General features: G+C 46.6%; 1 protein-coding gene across 1 annotated transcript in view; it reads left to right on the top strand.

The window, feature by feature from the left end:
- Positions 1 to 13,964, top strand: part of LOC144602452 (mucin-6-like) — a 90,727-nt gene extending 76,763 nt beyond the window's left edge. Inside the window, exons 26-31 of the mRNA XM_078415599.1 lie at positions 341 to 526; positions 2,984 to 3,223; positions 4,584 to 4,740; positions 12,141 to 12,281; positions 12,611 to 12,673; positions 13,960 to 13,964. Coding sequence (XP_078271725.1) covers positions 341 to 526; positions 2,984 to 3,223; positions 4,584 to 4,740; positions 12,141 to 12,281; positions 12,611 to 12,673; positions 13,960 to 13,964 — 792 coding nt within the window. The remainder of the gene's footprint in view (positions 1 to 340; positions 527 to 2,983; positions 3,224 to 4,583; positions 4,741 to 12,140; positions 12,282 to 12,610; positions 12,674 to 13,959) is intronic.
- Positions 13,965 to 15,878: the final 1,914 nt, after the last annotated feature.

Here is a 15,878-nt window from a genome sequence, read left to right as displayed (position 1 = left end):
CTACTCCAGCATTTTGTGAATAATAGCCTCTCTAGTTGATGTCAGAGCTGACGCAAGGTCACCGACCGGTAGCTTTAACGTTCTTTACTTCTCCGCAGACGCTGCCTGGTCTGCTGAGGATTTCCAGCAATCACTGCTTTATCTGGGGAGCATAATGAATCGTTTAAATATAAAAGATTGTGCTTGCATCTGTAATAACAAGGCCAATTTCTGTAATCTATTGCTTCAAGGAAGTAATTAACATTGGTAAAAATCGATTACTCCATGGCAGTTTGTTTACTGAACAAAAAATTGTTTGTGTCGCTTGTGAACAATGTGTATTATGTACTTTTTTTTTCAGGAGGTCCTAATTAAACTGGCAGATGGACACTATACATTAATACCTCCAAATGCTGTCAAGCATTTTAAAGTGGTCAGCAATCCACTGTATCTAAAATTTGATTTTGTGATCAAGGCAAAGCTTGAACTAACAGTTATCTGGAATAAGAACATGAATGCACACATTTCCATTACCAGGCTCTCTAAGGTAAGGAAAATGTACCTATTGTCGGGTTTCTTAACATACAGATGTACAGTGGTAAATTGTTGATGTAAATCATTCAGATTATGAACAGAGAATCAGGGAGGATCTTAGGCAGGTTCTTAAAGGAGGCAAGAGGTCAATTCTGTGGAATGAGAGGCAATTTGGCCAGGGTGGAATGGAACCTAGGATTAGCTGTAAAACAACAAAAAAAAGAATACTGGACGACCTTCAAATAAATTCCTCAAGTAGCAAATCACAAACGCACTCGAGTCAGGGTGGTCTTCACTCTCAGAACCCTTACAGACAGTGTCCACGGAGAAATATCACTATTGCTCACGGCTACATTGCTGGTGTGAAGGATGGCTCTCTGGAGCAAGTGGGAACCCTCTGCCTTTGACATGTGCAGCTTTTGCATGCACGCCTGGAAGAGGCATTTGGCAGGCATTCAGGACGCCCAAACATGTAGGTATTCAGAGAGGACACTCATTGTCGTTGACAGCACAAGACGGCAACTGATGTCTCATTAAAAGCTCACAAGGTAAGAATGCAGGGAGGATTACATTAAGCATTAGTTACCCCACAGTTGGACTAGCTCCTTAAATTCTGATCACCACATCTTAGGAACCTTGAAAGAGAGTGTGCTAAAGTGATCCAAAGGACAGTCCAGGGAAAAGCGACAACATTTACAAGGAGTGGGTGTTCTTCTCCATGGAGCATAGAATATTGGACAGAGATGTAAGATAAGCGGAAGGTTCCCCGATCATGAATCCAGTGTCATCTACATTGTGGGAATCAAAATTAATCAGGCATTCCAGGAGAATTGGTCTGAGCAAAAGTGATTTGCAAAGCAATAGAAAAAATGTGAGGAAAGAGAGTATTGCAATTTCTGTGCAGAGAAGCAATGGATGCATCAGCTAAGTGTTCTCCACCATTATTGTGACAATTCTGTGATTCGGAGCTGGATTCCTTGGGCACAAGGGGTGGTTCCTTCAATTAAAGTAGATGCTGGCCTTTATCCTGTGACAGGCCCATTCACAAAGTCCTGTGAGGTCGGTCAGTCTAAAATGTCAGATCACATGTGATACAGAGTGAACTAACCAACTGGATACAACATTAGATTTGCAATTGTTAACATATGAAGTCTGGATGATAATATTAACTCAAGCAAGTGTGAGTTAACTTGCGTTATCCAGACAATAATATGTAAACTTGCACTTCCTTCTTCAGCAGTTCTCATTTCCTTAACTAATCCTATCTTGGTTTTACCACTGGTGTAGGGTTTCCAGAATTGCAGATAACCCATGTGAACTGGCAGATCGCCCGGGTGCTTGTGTAATTTAATGTGAATGCCATCAGGTTTTATAGTTTGCACAACTTATTTCTGTCTTCATTCTCTGGTTGCTCAGCACTTTAACTCCCCCACTCATTCCCTTACTGACCTTTCTATCCTGGGCCTCCTCCACTGTCAGAGTGAGGCCCAGCACAAATTGGAGGAACAGCACGTCATATTTTGCTTGGGTAGCTTACAATCCCACCGTAGGATTCATGATTTCTCTAGCTTCAAGTAACCCTTGCTTTCCCTCTCTCTGTGTCCCTCCCCCATCCTAGTTCTCCGACTAGATGAACTGTCCCCCTGATCGAATATTACTGATTGTACCCCTCGTTGTCACCTTCCCCTCAGCTAACGATAAACCAATCTACATTTCCTTATCACCATCTGCTTTGATCTGTCGTTTTCACACCTTACCCTTCCATATTGGTGGCGGTGGCGCAGCGGTAGAGTTGCTGCCTTACAGCGAATGCAGCGCCGGAGACTCGGGTTCGATCCTGACTACGGGCGCCGTCTGTATAGAGTTTGTACGTTCTCCCCGTGACCTGCGTGGGTTTTCTCCGAGATCTTCGGTTTCCTCCCACACTCCAAAGACGTACAGGTATATAGGTTAATTGGCTGGGCAAATGTTTTTTAAAAATTGTCCCTAGTGTGTGTAGGATAGTGTTAATGTGCGGGGATCGCTGGGCGGCGCGGACCCCGTGGGCCGAAAGGCCTGTTTCCACGCTGTATCTCTAAATCTCTAGACCCTCTCCCCTGGCACTCAGTCTGAAGAAAGGTCTCAACCTGAAACATCACCCATTCCTTCTCTCCAGAGATGCTGCCTATCCCGCTGAGTTACTCCAGCATTCTGTGTCCAACAAAATATATTGATTTGTATCCAGCTCACACTGATGAAACAGAACTCTACTTTCCCTGCTGGATATAGGTCATGTACAGCACAAAAAACATAGCCTTGCCTGTGTTTAAATGTGTTTTTTGGAATCTTAAATTCATTAAATATGTGCGTGCAAATTCACAGCGCACAATATTGAACCAGTTTCACAAGCACATTTTTGTTTATCCATTTTAAATTTTCAATAATTGTAACAGCAAATTAATATCTGATGAAGTGAAATTCTTTCTCTCAGTTTGCAGTGTGTGGGCTGTGCGGTAATTACAATGGTAATGTGGACGATGAATATATAACCCAGAACAAATATTTAGTGTCCAATTTACTGGTTTTCGCAAACTCTTGGAAGGAAGATTCCATGTGCAGCGATGTCACTGAAGTCGCAACTCCATGTCATAAAAATCCGTATCGTTTTGCCAGGGCTGAAAAGATGTGTGCTCTAATTAACAGTAAAGTGTTTGAATCATGTCACAAATTGGTAAGTATGCTAATTGTCTACTTTATTACTGCGCTGTATTTCTGTGCCAGACTAACTATGGATAAAGGCAATGCAGGAACAGAAATAAAATACAAAAGCAGGGATATAATGAATGAATAAGTTTATTGGCCAAGTATGTGCATGTAGAAGGAATGTGCCTTGGTGCTCCGCTCACAAATGACAACACAAACACACAGTTAACAATTAAGAATAAAGCATAAACACATCAAAACAATAAGGATACACCATTACGGTCTAAACATGTGGGTGAAAATAAACCAGAGCAAAAAAGGGACTACAGACTTTGGTTATTGAGTAGAACTATCACTCGTGGAAAAAAGCTGTTTTTATGTCTGGCTGTGGCTGCTTTGACAGTCCAGAGGGAAATGCTTCAAAGAGTTTGTGGCCAGGGTGAGAGGGGTCAGACGATGACATTTATGGGGAACAAAGGAGGACCCGGTGTGGAGGAACTGCCATGAGCGGGTGGGGGGGTGGGGGTGAGAACAAGGGAGGACCTGGCGCGGGATGCTTTGTAACTTGGTCGGCGCCCTTTATGTGGTGACTCTTTGCATACCTTGGGTGTGCAAGCAAAGTGGCGTCACATGTGACAATAAAGTATTCATTCATTCATTCAAATTTCATAGAAGAGTTGTTGGGGTTCCACCAGAGTTAGTGTTTAGTTTCAGTCCCAACAGTTTAGGAAGTATATGAGGATCCTATAGATTCAAGGTCACACAGCCTGTGCTGATCATCATGTAGTGACCCATTGTCACCCCATCTTCCAGCATCTGGTGATTGGCGTCTATGCCATGGCATTCCAAGTGTTCATGGACGTACCCATTAGTAATTGTGAGGGTGCCTGCCAACACCATCCATTCAAATGCATTCCATAATTGAACCACTGTGTGAGTGTAAAAATTCTCCAAATGTCTTTAATTGGTCTGCCCTCTGCCTTAAATCTCTGCCCCCTGGAGAAAGACTTCTCTGCCAAGGGAAAGGCCAATAACTATCTATCCTGGAACAAAGCTCCTCTCTATGATGGCCAACTCTCACGCTCAATTTCCCTGGGTATTGGGTGAGAAAGGAACACCCTGAGTTTTAATGGGTGAAGTAGTCCTGCTATTTAATGGAGCAGTCACACTGAATCAGAATAGAGATTTAGTACAGAATTTAAAATATTGTTTGGCCAGGAATTCATAATGAACATCAAATTTATTATCCAACTTTAAAATTTGGTACAAATAGTTTTGACTGATAAATTGAACATTTCCGTGTACAATCAGTCAGAAAGAGCAAAGCCCAGCTATAGTTATTACTTATACTTAACTTGCACACTTTTGCACGTTAATTCATGGTTTAGGTTTACCGAATGCCTTATTATGATAATTGCGTTCGAGATGCGTGTGGCTGTGAGCTGGTTGGGGACTGCGAGTGTCTCTGTGATGCTGTGGCTGTCTACGCTAAAGCCTGCATCGATGCTGGTGTCTGCATCGACTGGAGGACCCCAGACTTCTGCCGTAAGTCAATTTCATTGCACAAACAATCGGCCAAAGTTCCAAAACAGAAATGAAATTTCCTGATCAAAATCATTTATTTCCTAATACTGGCCGAAGGTAGACACAAAAAGTTGGAGTAACTCAGTGGGACAGACAACACCTCTGGAGAGAAGGAATGGGTGATGTTTCGGGTCGAGACCCTTCTTCAGCCTGTGGTCTGTCTGGCTCAGTCTGAAGAAGGGTGTCGACCCGAAACGTCATCCATTCCTTCTCTCCAGAGATGCTGCCTGTCCCGCTGTTACTTCAGCTTTTTGTGTCTACCTTCGGTTTAAACCAGCATCTGCAGTTCCTTCCTACACAATATATTGCCATCCACCTGACTATATGTTAAATTTATTTATCTATGCCACTTATCTGTCTATCTTTTCATTTTTCTGATGTACTTTTCAGATGTTGACAGAATGACACAGTCCCACGTATTTCTCAAATCCTTTACAATGTTATGTGTATTTTGTTCTGCCTTTACAAGTATCATCGCAGGTAGATAAGGTTATGAAGAAGGCTTCTGGCATGCTGGCCTTCATCAGTTAGAATTCAGTATCGACGTTGGGATGTTACATTACAGTGAAACAGGACATTGGTCAGGCAGCACTTTGAGCATTTTGTTCAGTTTTGGTTACCCTGCTACAGAAAGATGCCATTAAAGACTGCAGAGAGATTTATGAGGATGTTGCCAGTACTCGAGTGTCTGAGTTCTCGGGACAGACTAGGACTTTATTCCTTAGACCAGGGGTGTCAAACTCATTTTCACCTCGGGCCACATCAGCATTATGGTTGCCCTCAAAGGGCCGGTTGTAACTGTAAGACTGTATAAATTTAACTAATCTTTAACATATTGTTAAATAACTGTCTGCATTTGATTATTATTTATTGAAATGAACAAATATTGTACATGCATTAACATAAATGTAAAAATATATGTAAGCACATTGACCAGTTCCTCGTAGGGTTTCCATTGCGACCTGGGTAAATCGCGTTTTTTCTTTAAAATAAATTGTTTCTTAAAAAAAAAAAGTATCTCAATGGGGGTGGGGGGGGAGAGGAAGGGAGGTGGTAGAGGGGAGGGGTGGGTGAGGAAGGGAAAGGGGAGAGGGAGCCTCTGACACCGTCCTGCCAGCGGCCTTCTTCTTTCTCCTTCACTGTGGTGCCGTGCTCCCCCAGGGGAGGGGGAGCGCAATTAAAGGCGGTACAGGGAAGGGGAGAAGGTGTGACCGAGGAGCCTTGGACCCAAAGCCTCTCCTGTATTGGTGTAGCAGCCTCAACCCCCTACTCAATCCCCCTTATCTCTCCTCTCCCTACCCCCCATTCTCCCTGACCCCCACTGTCCCCTTTCTCCCCAACCCCAACTGTCTCATCCCCCACCAACACCCCCTCCTCCCCCCCACCCCTGCTGTCCCCTTCCCCCCACCCCTCCTCCCCACCTGCACTCTTCCCTCCTCCCCACCCCACCCTCCTCCCCAGTAGCACTCTCCCTCCCACCCCCACTCGCACTCTCCTCCACCCCCCATTCCACCACTCTCTCCTCCCCAGCCCCTCTCACGCCCCACTCTCTCCTCCCCAGCCCCTCTCCTCCACCCCTCCTCACCCACCCCCGCCTCCCCACTCTCTCCTCACCCCCTCCCACCCCACCCTCCCCTCCACCCACTAGCCCCACCTGCATTCTCACCGTCCCCCTCCCCCCACTCTGTCCCCCTTCCCCCCACCACCCCCCTTCCCCCCACACTCCCTCTCTCCTCCCCCCACCCTCCCCCTCCTTTCACTCTCACTGTCCCCTTCCCCATCACCCACCTTTCCCTCCCTCCCCCCACTCTCCCCTTTTCCCTGACCCTCACAGCCCCCTTCCCTCCCACCCCCACTCTCTCTTCCCCCATCACCACACCCCCTCTCCTCTCCCTCCTCCCCACCCCCTCCCTCTTCCCCCACCCCCTCCTCCCCCTTTCACTCACTGTCCCCTTCCCCCCCCACTCTTCCCTGACCCCCACTGTCCCCTTCCCCCACCCCCACTCACTGCTCCTCCCACCCCCACTCTTCCTCCCCACCCCCCCCTCCCCAGTCCCACTCTCCCTCCCACCCCCACTCTCTGCTCCTCCCACCCCCCCTCCCCAGTCCCACTCTCCCTCCCACCCCCACTCTCTGCTCCTCCCACCCCCCCCTCCCCCCTCTTCCCAGACCCCCACAGTTCCCCTTCCCCCCACTGTTCCCCTTCCCCCCACCCCCACACTCTCTTCCCCAACCACCCCCGCTCTCTCTTCCCCAACCACCCCCGCTGTCCCCCTCCCCAGTCCCACTCTCCCCTTACTCTCTCCTCACCCACTCTCACTCCCCCCCCTTTCCCCCACTCTCTTCCCCTCCCCCCATAATTCCTTTCTCTCCTCCACCCTCCCCTCCCCTCCCCCCACTCGGCCCCACGTCCACTCCCCTCCACTCCCCTCCGTGGACCCGTTGGCGGCGAAAGGCACTTACCGAGCGTGCATGGAGGAGGGAGCCCCGGACTACTGGAGTCGGGCAGCGGAGGTGGGACTACTCGAGGCGGGCGGGCGGGGCCGGTCTGAGCGCGTCGGGAGGGGGAGAGAAGCGAGAGGAGAGAGGGGCGCTGCGGGAGGCGCGCAGTCTGAAGTCGCGACGTGCCGTCGGTGGCAGCGGCCCTCGTCGACGCCGCCATCGGTGGAAGGGGGGACTCGAGGACGCCGTGGCGTGGGTTGAAGGGCCGGATGAGCGGACCATCAGTCCGACCATCTCCCTCCTGCTCGGGAGACAGTGTGGTAGACGGGTGTGGTAGACTGAGGAGAGGGGAGGCGGTGATTACGGGCGGCTCCGCTAACGGCGTCCATCTTGTGTGTGCGAGTGAGGAGAGGCCTGTGGTCAAGTCAAGTCAATTTATTTGTATAGCACATTTAAAAACAACCCACGTTGACCAAAGTGCTGCACATCTGACTAGGAAAAAAAAAGAAACATACAGTGGCAGGCAGCCAAACACAACGGCGCGGCCATCTTGAACAAAATGTTAATTCAATCACCCACAGTCCAACAATAAAAGCACTAAACAGGCACCCAAATTACCCAACCCCAAAAACCCCCCAAAACACAGTCCAACAATAAAAGCATTAAATAGGCATTCAAATCACACACCCCAAAACCCCCAAAAACACAGTCCAACAATAAAAGCATTAAATAGGCACTCAAACCACCCAACCCCAAAAACACACAAAAAAGAAACATCCATCAAAGAAACATCCATCACAGTGAGTCTCCTCCAGTCCTCTCTCTCCTCACTGTGATGGAAGGCCACAATGTCTTTCCCTTCTCCTGCTGTCCTCGCCCGCAGTCAGGTTGTTGTGGTTGCAGGCCGCACCGGACGGTCCACAGCGGGCCAAGCCCAAGGCGCGTCGCGTCGCAGCGCTCCCGCAGCCTCCGAAGACGGCCGGCTCCGCCGATGATAAGTCCGATCCGGGGCGGGCGAACACGCTGCTGCCGCTGTTGCTGCACGTCGGGGCGGTCGTGGCTCCCGACATTGAAGCCCCCGCCCAGCAGAGAAATATCCCGCGGCCTATCTTAGGCCGCGCCGGACGGTGAAATGTCCGCGCCCCAAGCCCCGCGATCCGGGGCGGGCGAACACGCTGCCGCTGCTGGAGCTCCCGATGTCGGCATCCACGCGGCCCGAGCCTAAGGCGAGTCGCAGCCGCAGTCGCAGCCGCTCCCGCAGCCTCCGAAGACGGCCGGCTCCGGTGGTGGTAAGTCCGATCCGCGGGCTCCGCGAACCAGAGCCCCGGAGGCCGACAGCTCCAGGAGTTGGGCCGATGGTAGGCCGCAGCAGGAACGGAGACACGGCCCAGAAAACAAAGGTCGGGTCTCCGTTCTGAAGGGACATCTATTTACAGTGTTAGTTTCCCCCTCCCCCCCACATACACACATAGTACACAAACACAAAAACACCACATCACAACTACAATTAAGACCCAAAAAAAACAACAAAAACACAAAGACAAATGGACCGCAGGTGAGCGGCAGCTGCTAGGGCAGTGCCGCCATTTTGAAGGTGGTGCCGTCAGACGCACAGCAACTTGGAAAAATGTGTTGAGAAATGAAAGTTTGAAAGTTAAAAATGTCTGTAACTTAAAAGATATACGACCAATGACAATTAAGCTCTCGCGGGCCACATAAAATGACGTGGCGGGCCGCATTCGGCCCGCGGGCCTTGTGTTTGACACCTGTGCCTTAGACCATTGGAAAAGGAGGAGTGATCTTACAAAGCTGTGTAAAATCAGGAGGGGCATGGGTAGGGTGAATGCACACAATCTTTTACTCGGGATAGGGGAATCAAGAACTCAGGGTCTTAGGTTTAAGGTGAGAGGGGAAAGATTTAATAGAAACTGAGGGACAATGTTTTCACAAAGAGGGTGGTGGGTATATCTTGGGGTCAGGATTTCATCACATTTGGTTTATTGATTTAGAGTAAAACAATGATAAGCAGAAACAAGTAGGCCTAGATTTTGTAAATTCAAGGAGAGTGAATACCTTCATTAACTGAGGCATAGAATACAAGAGCAGTGAAGTTATGGGACAGATTTACACAGCATTGGTTAGATGGACTTGGAATAGTTCAAGAGGCGAATCAAGTCATATATATACTGTATACTGAACTTGTTTATTATGGGTTTTACAGAGTACTATGTTTACAAATGTTTTATTTACAAAATGCTGGAGTAACTCAGCAGGTCAGGCAACATCTCGGGAGAGAAGGAATGGGTGACGTTTCGGGTCGAGACCCTTCTTCAGACTTCAGCATCTGCAGTTATTTTCTTATACTATATGTTTACAAATGTGTTCTGCTGCTGCGAGTAAGAATTTTATTGTTCCGTTTGGGGACATATGACAATAAAACTTGACTTGCCTCTTGAACGACTCCAAGTCTACTAGTCTACTCTTCGTCTCGCCGATGTACAGGTGGCCACATTGGAAGCACCAACTGCATTAAACCAGATTGTAAACAGTGCATGTGAATCTCTGTTTTACCTGGAAGAGATGCTGGGATACTTGGACGGAAATGAGAGAGCAGGAATAGGGACAGGTGTGACATACCTTGTGGTTGCAGAGGAAAGTGCCTGGGGAGGGGCCGGCAAGTTGAATGGGAAAGGGTGAGCATTGCGGAGAGCATGGTTTCTGCAGAAAGCTGCCCACCGACATTTCCACCACCTTCAACGTGATCTCACCACCAGTCACATCTTCCTATCCCCATTCCTTTCTACTTCCACAGTGACCAGAGTCCATAGAGAAGACAGTCCTGGTGCAGGGTTTCAACCTGAAACATCGACCATTCCTTTCCCTCTACAGATGCTGCCTAATCCCAGAGTTCCTCCAGTAGTTTGCTTTTGATGTCCTGATAAATCTCCTCTGCCGTGTAATCACATCCTCTTACTGTGCGGTAACCATAACTGTCCAGTAAGTACTTCAGTTGTGGGGCTAGGAGTAGAATGAGGCCATTCGGCCAATCGAGTCTACTTCGCCATTCATTCATGGCTGATCTCTGCCTCCTAATCCCATTTTCCTGCCTTCTCCCCATAACCCTTGACACCCGTTCCAATCAAGAATTTGTCTATCTCTGCCTTAAAAATATCCACTGGCGTGGCCTCCACAGCCCTCTGTGGAGTTTCACAGATTAACTACCCTCTGACGAAAGAAATATTTAACCAATCTATCAACCAAGATTACCAAAGTTTGATGAAGTTGCACCATAACCTTCCTGCTCTTCTTCTGTACCCTAGTTAATGAAGGCTAGTATTGTGTATGCCTTCTTCACCACTGTACCTGCCTGCCTGCATGGCTACCTGCATAGATCCATGGACTTCCCCAACACTCCCTGGATATGTTATGCTCTACTTTAATTAAAGCAGATTGTGTTTTGATTAATAATCGATTTTTTTTCAAAGATTTAAAAACATTTGCATTATCATCCACAAGCTTCAGGGTCAACGGTGTTTAATTGTCATTTGTAACGGCAACAAAATAATGCATTTCTTACCTGCAGCAGCTTAACAGGCCCAGAAACACATTACACAGATAATATATATATATTTTAAAAAATTCAATAAACTAATATCCGTAATAGTAGTGCAAGAAACCAAAGACCATTTTGCAAGCAAAGACAATTCATTGAAGTTCTTAGATGTTGAGATGATTGTTGTGCAGTGTTTAAGAGCCTGATGGTTTTAGGGCAGAAACTGTTCTTGAACCTGATGGTCATGGTTTTCAGGCTCCTGAACCTTCCTCCTGATGGTAGGAGGAAAATGAGAGTATGGCCGGGGTGGTGTGGTTCTTTGATGATATTGCTTGTCTTTTTGAGGCAGTACCTCCTGTAGATCCGTTCAATGGTGGCTAGGTCAGTACCTGTGATGTGCCAGCAATATATGCCATTCTCTGTCATCTCTGGTTGTTCATGTTGCTGAATCAGGCCTTGATGCGACCAACCATTATGCTCTCCACCTGTTGAAGTTCAATGACCGAGCCTTTTTGTGCTTTCCTGTCGTTTAATTTTTACTTGAAGTAAAAGAACACAGTATGAACAGAATGATCTCCCAGTTGCCAAACACTTTAATTCCCCTTCCCATTCCCACACTGACCTTTCTGTCCTGGTCCTCCTCCATTGTTAGAGTGAGGCCAAATACAAATTGGAGGAACAGCACCTTGTATTTTGCTTGGGAGCCTGGAACCCAGCGGTATGAATATTGATTTCTCTAACTTCAAGAAACCCTTGCTTCCCCCCTCTCTCTCTCTCTCTCTCTCTCTTTCTCTGTCCCTCCCCCATCCTAGTTATTATACTAGTTTCAATTTCGTCCTGGTGAGTTTCATTGTCTGTAACTCATTTTCATCTAGCCCACAGCAAACAATGGCCTGTTTCCCTTATCATTGTTACTTTTTTTGCATATCTCTCATTCATTTGTTCTATATCTCGCTATATCACCGTCTATATCTCCCGTTTCCCTTTCTCCTGCCTCTCAGTCTGAAGAAAGGGTCTCGACCTGAAACATCACCTGTTCCTTTTCTCCAGAAATGCTGTCTGACCTGCTGAGTTACCCCAGCCTTTTCTGGCTATCGTTGGTTTAAACCAGCATCTGCAGTTCTTTCCTACACAAGAACATGCTGAAGATCTGTCTGTGAGAGTCTGTGAATTGTAAATACTAAAAAGTAAAAGAAAACTAAATAAACAAAAGTTTAAAATAAAAGAGTTTAATTCTCAAGAGATATGACAGTTCCATCGCATCTGAAATTCTTCCGTTCTGGAAAAGACTCAACTCAAAATGTTGCACAGTTTTGCTTCAGGGATTCACGGTGTTTTTGATATACAATTTTCTAATTTATTTCAGCGGTGTACTGTGATTACTTCAACACTGGGAAGCTGGACTCCACCTTGGCTAAAATTGCTCAGTTTGGCGCAACTAGGTGGCACTACCAACCATGCCAGTGCCCCGCCAACATTCACATTTTCGGCAAGTTCAACATGGAGGGTAAGAGCATTGATTTTGCGCCAACTTTTAGAAACTTTAGAGAACCGCAAATGTTGGCCTAAAACAAAGGCAGATGTGACCTAATGAAGGAAATTATTTTTGTGAATAAACGTGAATCAAAACCTTCAGTTAATACTGAACTTTGTCACGTGCAACAATTGGAGGATTTCATACGAATTAAATTGTTTGGCATATATTTCTAAAGTTTTGTTTCTGTACTGTCAGATACAGATCCATACATTTCTACTTAAGGAGTGAAATTGCTTTCTGGTGATTCAACTTTTCAACAGTCTGCATGAAGTTATGAAACTCCTTGTTTTTTTTTAAAGGTTGCTATGTTTGTGCTAAAGATGAATACTTTAATGAAGACTTAAAACATTGTGTATCATGTGGTAAGTCGAGAGTGTTTTCATTTTTCTTGGTTAAAAATGTGACTGTCAATTTTCTCCCCTATGCTTCCTTTATTTATCAAATCCTCAAAATCCTTTGACTCCTGGCGATCCCTGGTCTTGCTTATCTCTCTCCCCCCAGGACCCTGCCTTTCCATTCTCTGCCCACTGAAACCTTAGAAACCAATCCCCCTAACCCTGATCCTTCAGCCCTCTGGCACTTGAAACCATCCTCAAAATAATAGAGGGAGGGATTTGAGTCCTTTGTTCGTTAAAAGTTGAAGGACAAAGAAAGGAAATGTCCAATAAAAGCGGATAACATCTTGGGCTTTTTGAACAGAGAGATAGAGCTCAAGAGCTAGAATATTATACAGTAAATGGCCAGACCCATAACACAATTATTGTGTAGAGAAATCTTGCGGTGCAAGTCCATTGCACCCTGAAAGTAGCCACAAGTAGACAGAGGTAAAAAAGGCATAGGCATTCTTTACTGGTTGGTTGTGGTGCTGAATATAACAGTCATGAGGTCATGTTGTTAGCTTGATAAAACATTAGGCCACATTTGGAGTAAAATGTGCAATTCCCATCACCACATTTCAGGTAGGATGTGGACGCTTTGGAGAGGGGGGAAGAAAAGATTCATAAGGATGTTGCCTGGGTTATGGAATATTAGCTCTAAGGATAGGTTTTTCTGGAGCTTCAGAGGCTGGGGGGTGACCTGATAAACTTCCAAGAGGCATATGTAGGCTAGATGTCAGAGTCCTTTTCCCATGGTGGAAAATGGTAAATACTAGAGGACATGGGAGTAGGGTCATAGAGTCATAAAGTCACACAGCATAGAAACAGCCCTCGCCAATCAGTATGCTCATCTACCGTAGTACTACTAGCCTGTGTTTGGCCCATATCCCTCTAAACCTATCCTATCCATGTACCTGTCTTAATACTTTTTTAAACACTGTGATAGTACCTGGCTCAACAACCTCCTCTGGCAGCTCATTCCATATACCTAACAGCCTTTATATAAAAAAGCTACCTGTCAGGTTCCTATTAAATCTTTTTCCTCTCACCTTAAAACGATGTTCTCTGGTTCTGGATTCCCCATCTCTGGGTAAAAGACTTTGTGCATTTACCCTATCTATTCCTCTCATGGTCTTATACACCTCCATAAGAATCACCCCTCATCCTCCTGCGCTCTAGGGACTGAAGACCTAGCCTGCTCAATCTCTCCCTAAAGCTCAGGCCCTTGGGTCCTTGCAAATCCCCCTAAAATTTTCCTGTACCCTTTCCAGCTTAACAACATCTTTCATCTAACAAGGTGACCAAAACAGAACACAATACTGTAAATGTGGCCTCACCAATGTCTTGTACAACTGTGACATGACCTCTCAACTTCTATGCTCAATACTCTGACTGATGACGGCCAATATGGAGAAAGCTTTCTTGACTACCCTATCTACCTGTGACGCCACTTTCAAATAAATATGTACCTGCACGCCTAGATCCCTCTAGATCCCTACAACACTCCCTAGCGCCCTTCCATTCACTGTGTAGGTCCTGCCCATGGTAGACCAAAATGCGACCCCTCACATTTCTCTGTGTTAAATTCCATCAAAGATTCCTCAGCCCACCTACCCAACCGATCAAGATCCTGCTGCCATTTTTGACTACCATCTTCACTATCTAAAATACCACCCACTTTTGTGTCATCTTCAAACTTGCTAATCATGCCATGTACATTCTCATCCTAATCATTGATACAGATGACAAACAGCAATAGGCCCAGCACCAAACCCTGAGGCACAACACTAGTCACATACCTCCAGTCCGAAAAACAAACTTCCACCTTCACCCTCTGCTACCTTCCATGAAGTTACTTTTCTATCCATTCAGCTATCTCTCCTGGGATCGCATGCGATCTACCCTTCCAGCCAGCCTACCATGCGGAACCTTGTCAAATGCGTTGCTGGAATCCACATGTACAACATCTACAGCTCTGCCCTCATCAACCTTTTTGGTTACATCATCGAAAAACCCAAATTTGTGAGACATGACCTCCCACATACAAAAGCCCTTGACCATCAAAATGCATATATCTTATCCCTGAGAACACTCTCTGATAACTTTCCGATCACAGATGTTAGACCTATTGGCCTATAGTCCCAGGCTTTTCCCTGCAGCCCTTCTTAGATAGACACACAACACTTGCCACCCTCCAGTCTTCCAGCGCCTCACCTGTATTTAATGATGACTCATAAATCTCAGCCTGGGCACCTGCAATTTCCTCTCTAGCTTCCCACAATGTCCTCGGATATTTCTGATCAGGCCCTGCAGATTTGTCTACCTTCTTACGTTTTTGGACCTTCTGCATCCCCTCGACCGTAACACTGACTGCCCTCAAGACACTTCCATTGACTGCCCCAAGTTCCCTGGTCGTCATATATTTCTCCACGGTAAAAACAGAGGAAAAATGCTCATTGAGAATCTTGCCCATCTCCTGTGGCTCAACAGAGTTGACCGCTTTGATTCTTGAGGGGCCACATTCTCTTTCTGGTTACCCTTTCCCCTTCATGTTCATAAAATCTCTTGGGGGTTATCCTTAATACTGCCTGCGGGCGGCACGGTGGCGTAGCGGTAGAGTTGCTGCCTTACAGCGAATGCAGCGCCGGAGACTCAGGTTCGATCCTGACTACGGGTGCTGTACTGTACGGAGTTTGTACGTTCTCCCCGTGACCTGCGTGGGTTTTCTCCGAGATCTTCGGTTTCCTCCCACACTCCAAAGACGTGCAGGTTTGTAGGTTAATTGGCTGGGCAAATGTAAAAATTGTCCCTAGTGGGTGTAGGATAGTGTTAATGTGCGGGGATCGTTGGGCAGCGCAGACCCGGTGGGCCGAAGGGCCTGTTTCTGCGCTGTATCTCTAAATCTAAAAAAATCTAAAATCTGCCGGAGCTATCTCCTGTCTCCTTTTTGTCCTCCTGACTTACTTTTTTGGCTTGCTCCTCAGTTCCCAAAACTCCACCAGGAATACACTTGATCCCAGCTGCCTATCCCTCTCCCATGCCGCCTTCTCACTCTTGGCCAGAGCCTCAATTTCTCCCCTTGTCTAAGTCCACCTGCCTTGCTCTTCACTCTAACAGGAACATGCATGTCTTGGACTCTTATTGACACTTTTAAAAGCATCCCACTTTCCACACGTTCCCTTTTCTTCAA

The sequence above is a fragment of the Rhinoraja longicauda genome, chromosome 18 (genome assembly GCF_053455715.1).
Source record: "Rhinoraja longicauda isolate Sanriku21f chromosome 18, sRhiLon1.1, whole genome shotgun sequence".
Lineage (NCBI taxonomy): Eukaryota > Metazoa > Chordata > Chondrichthyes > Rajiformes > Arhynchobatidae > Rhinoraja > Rhinoraja longicauda.
Note: the sequence above shows the minus strand (reverse complement) of the source record. Positions and strands in the feature narration are given on the sequence as shown.